Source organism: Rhizopus delemar, genomic scaffold, assembly GCF_000149305.1.
Source record: "Rhizopus delemar RA 99-880 supercont3.2 genomic scaffold, whole genome shotgun sequence".
Lineage (NCBI taxonomy): Eukaryota > Fungi > Mucoromycota > Mucoromycetes > Mucorales > Rhizopodaceae > Rhizopus > Rhizopus delemar.
Genome location: NW_027137828.1, coordinates 173,831 through 177,986, shown reverse-complemented (window position 1 = coordinate 177,986; position 4,156 = coordinate 173,831). Strand labels below are relative to the sequence as shown.

The following is a 4,156-nucleotide window of genomic DNA, read 5'->3' as shown; positions in this document are numbered from 1 at the left end:
GACTGACAAAAAAATAGAAAAAAAGAAAAGAAAAAAGAAAAAAGGGGAAAAAAAAAAGAAGAACAAAAAAAAAAAAGTTGATTATCTCACCTAATTGTGTGTAACGAGTTACTTTCATTGGACTGGATTGCCTTGTATGGATATCCTTGTGTGATCGTGTAACAGTGACTGTTACTATAAAGCAGTAAGAAAATTAAATCCCTTTGCTCCTTTTGCAAAAAAACATTTAATGCTTGCAAGTTTATATGAATAAATATATCCTATTTTAAGGAATAAATATCGCATGAATTTTTTCTTTTATTTATAGGACGTATCATAAAATTGTAAAAACGCGATATTACTCTCTGACTACAGTGTATAGTTTCAATAACGAAAAAGTTTCCAATAATTTAAAACGCAGAGCGCAGGAAAGCTTTTATTGGCTAATCGAAAAGAAATATACCAAATTTTGATATTACAATTACACTCTAACAGTGCGTCTTTTAGGGGGGCATTTTGGATATATTTTTCAAAATTGGGATGCATAATCATTGGTAGTTCAATTGTGTTAGACAAAGGAGTCCTTGTACTGTTAATGATAGCTCATGATTAATTTAACGACGTAAGTGGCCTCCAAAAGAGGAGATCAGTGGTTTATGAGAACAGCTGAACCTGTTGGATATTCCAGCAGGTTTAATTTTCGTATCCTGATTATATATCCCTTGAAGAACCTATGTCCAAAAATGCGAGCTAACTAACTAAATGAAATAAGAGCTTTCATACATGGAAGGACAATTATAAAAAACTATAGATGTCGAGTAAGATTGCTTTAGCTTACTGTTGGCACAGTATCCTATTGTATGCATTTTATTCAATCCTTGTTGCCTCCGTTTCAGGTTCCGATGATTCGATAAAGAGATGTTTTTAAATACTCCTCTTTGAATAGGCGCAAAGAAACTAAGTTACGAGTCTTTAGTCTTGTCTATTAATGGCCGAGTCGGGTGAGATGGCAATACCATATACATATCATATTCAAGGCTCCTGTCATATCATTCAGTATCTCAGACAGATTCTTGTATAGCATTTAGTTGATAGTCAACAATTCATGTTATGAAATAGCACAGATCCTTCTATTCAACCAGTATTTCTAATGTGACCAAAATAATAGATTTCAACTGATTATTATATGATTCAATATGGCTCTTGGTAATAAGTGTGCATCTTTTACCAAGTATAGACCCAAACTGTCTTTTGTTCATTATAATACCCGAAGAATAAGGAAACTTTTTTCTTGGAATCCAGCCTTAAAAGAGTCAAAACAGCTGTGGTTGTAGTATATGCTTGTATAGTTTCCATTGTAAGGATTAACAAGTTTGATCCTTGATCTTATGTGCTTTTCCCATGCTCTTATCATGTCCTAATAGCATAATAATATATTGATTAATTCATAAAAGACTTTACGAATAGCAGATATTTCAGTCTGACTGCAATAATTATTGTCTTTCTAATTGAAAAATTACTGCAATCGGCATCGTTTTCTCAACCAATTATGAACTTCATAAAGACACCAATGAGCATATTTATCAGTTATACTTTATTGCCAAAACAAAAACGAGGCATCGCAACCAAACTGAAGATTAACCATCTTTTCGTAATAGGATACTTGCTCACGATAAGAGTAGTTGTTGTCGCTATTATTAAATTTGATCATTTTACTGCTTGATTTATTGTCAAAAGGAGAGATCTAAGAATTTTTTTTTAAAGATGGAGATGATATAAATTCAAAAAAATACCCAAGTTAAGTAGGAAATAGGAAAGAGCTGTAAACTTTTTAAATACAATTTATGTTTCATACGATACAAAATGTTATCCGATCATTATCAATACTTTGTCATTTGCTTGATTTAGGCAAACCTCTAGGCAAGATGCTTACTGAGTCCTGTGTTGCCAATAACAGATATGCTCTAATTATTGCTATATTATTATGCGATTTCACCAATTATTGTACTCCGATGTTACTATTTAGACAACATTACTATGAATATCCTTGACAAATTCAATAGGGATAACTACATCGCTCCTATTTTTCAACAAAAAGACATTGCAATCTTGTAAAACATCAATGATGTTAATTTTTCGTTTTTCTTCTGTCGAAATATTGCAGTCTGCTAATTTCCAGTAATGATTAGCTATAAACAAATGCAGTTGGTGTAGTTAGATGATGAGCGCTACATAAAATCTATTGAAATTTGATGGCGTTTGGGTCTGACTTGAAGCCATCAAGCAAAGTGATCGAATACATAAAGTTGACAAGTGCTAGCTTTATTCTCCAATCGTAACTACTATTAAAAATTGAGCTGCCTCTATCGATGAGTGTTTTTGTCCAGGGGTCATTTTTAATGCCATGAACAAATGGTGGAGGATGATTCATAAGGTTGCTTAATCCTGGGCAATGATGTTGATTTCTGTTGGCATAGATACTTTTAAAATAATCTTATTTGTAATGCTTTAAAATCTCCTTTACTTTTGAAGTTTACTAAAGAAAATCATATTCAGTGATTATGCAGTTGGTTTTAAGTCGCCGCTTTTGAAAATGCGCACGGATTTTTGTGTTATTCTTCTGCAGAAAGTACATCAAATGTCCATAATATTGCGCTTTTCTTCGTCACAGATGAAATGTTTGTTTGAACCCTCAGCTTAAAGAGTAATGTTAATGAGTCTAGATTCAAAAGTGGTCTTGGCTTGTATCAGTACATCCATTCTATTCGCAGTCAATTTTCTATAAATTAATATAAAAAAATTAATTATTTAATCATATAAAATATAATGAATCATGCTTATTTCACACATTAAAAAAAATGATAGAAGAAACGTAACCTAAGCAACCATTTCATCCAGGATGCATCTTGATTTGTGAAAATGCACGTGTGCTTTTTACATCAAAGTTTAATGATAATATTATGTGTTTTTAAAGGAATATAAGAGCTAAAAAAAACAAAAGTACTTTTTGGTAAATTAGATGAATTACATATTGCGTCTATCGGGAGACTGCCAGAGCCAATCACGAGAGATATCATCTTTGTTTAAAGGAGTTTGAGAGGAGTTGGTTATAGGCTGACTGTAAACATCACTCTCTTCCCATATTTTCTTTTCCATATAGTTTCCTGTTACTTGTGCTGTAGGTGACCCTGTACTCATCCTCATGTTATCTCCAAAGCTGTAACCAGAAGAAGAATTCAAGGGCATTTGAGATGGCTTTGAAGGAAGGTCTATCATAGAAAACATGACGGGTTGGCTTGAGTAAGGATCCTCAATTGACATGCTATGGGCAAACGCTCCTGGGCTATTCAACGTCTCACTTGAAAAAGTTTGATGATAATTGATTGGAGTTGGACGACCGTGAAGATTATCCTCTGAGAACTCGGTTGTCTTTTTTGACTGAGGTTGCTTTTGACTTGTGTTATTGTGACTCGATATTTCAGCAGGTTTAGAATACTGAGGACGAGGATGAAAAATAGAAATCTATTGCAAAATGTTAAATCCTTTTTTTTTGTAGACATATTTAAGAGTAACTTACAAGAAGGATTAAAAGATAAACAGTACACACATTTGTATTAGCAATAAGCACATCAATGGCAAACTTGTTTTGGTTAATAATTTGATTGGTTGTTAAACCGTCAACACAAAGAATAATAAAGCCGATACTGTAGCAATACAAGATGATGATTGTCAATTTGTTCATGTCTTTGAAATAAGATAGCTTGACAATGATGCCCTTTTGATTACTAGCATTTGCTCTTTGTGTTAATGAAATCAATCTTTTGAATCTGAAATGAGTACGAATACCAAGACATGCAACAATAAATACTGTCTACATGTGAGTTACACAGTCTCGGTGCAGTTCAGAAAAAAATTACCTTCAATTGAAAATACCAACTGCGGAATAGCCTCTCTTTTAGTAGGATCATTTCTAAATACCCATTGAAGAATAGGAAATAAAGCAATACTTGCAAGCGCACTATTCATAGTTTATTTTAGTTTGAATATAAATTACAATTATTATTTACCCTAAAATATAAATTCTAAATTCAAATGAGCTCATAAATGTCTTTTTAGCTACTGTGTTTGATAGATAATTCCAGAATGATTGTAATAATAAAAACATGCCGGCTTCCAT

General features: G+C 32.5%; 1 protein-coding gene across 1 annotated transcript; it reads right to left on the bottom strand.

Annotated features, from left to right (window-relative positions):
- Positions 1-3,003: 3,003 nt before the first annotated feature.
- RO3G_02284 (uncharacterized protein) lies at positions 3,004-4,156 on the bottom strand (the record flags this gene model as incomplete). The annotated part of the gene is made up of 4 exons (XM_067656875.1): positions 3,004-3,501; positions 3,557-3,723; positions 3,897-3,997; positions 4,047-4,156. 4 exons carry the CDS (start codon positions 4,154-4,156, stop codon positions 3,004-3,006), a joined length of 876 nt encoding a protein of 291 aa, XP_067512976.1.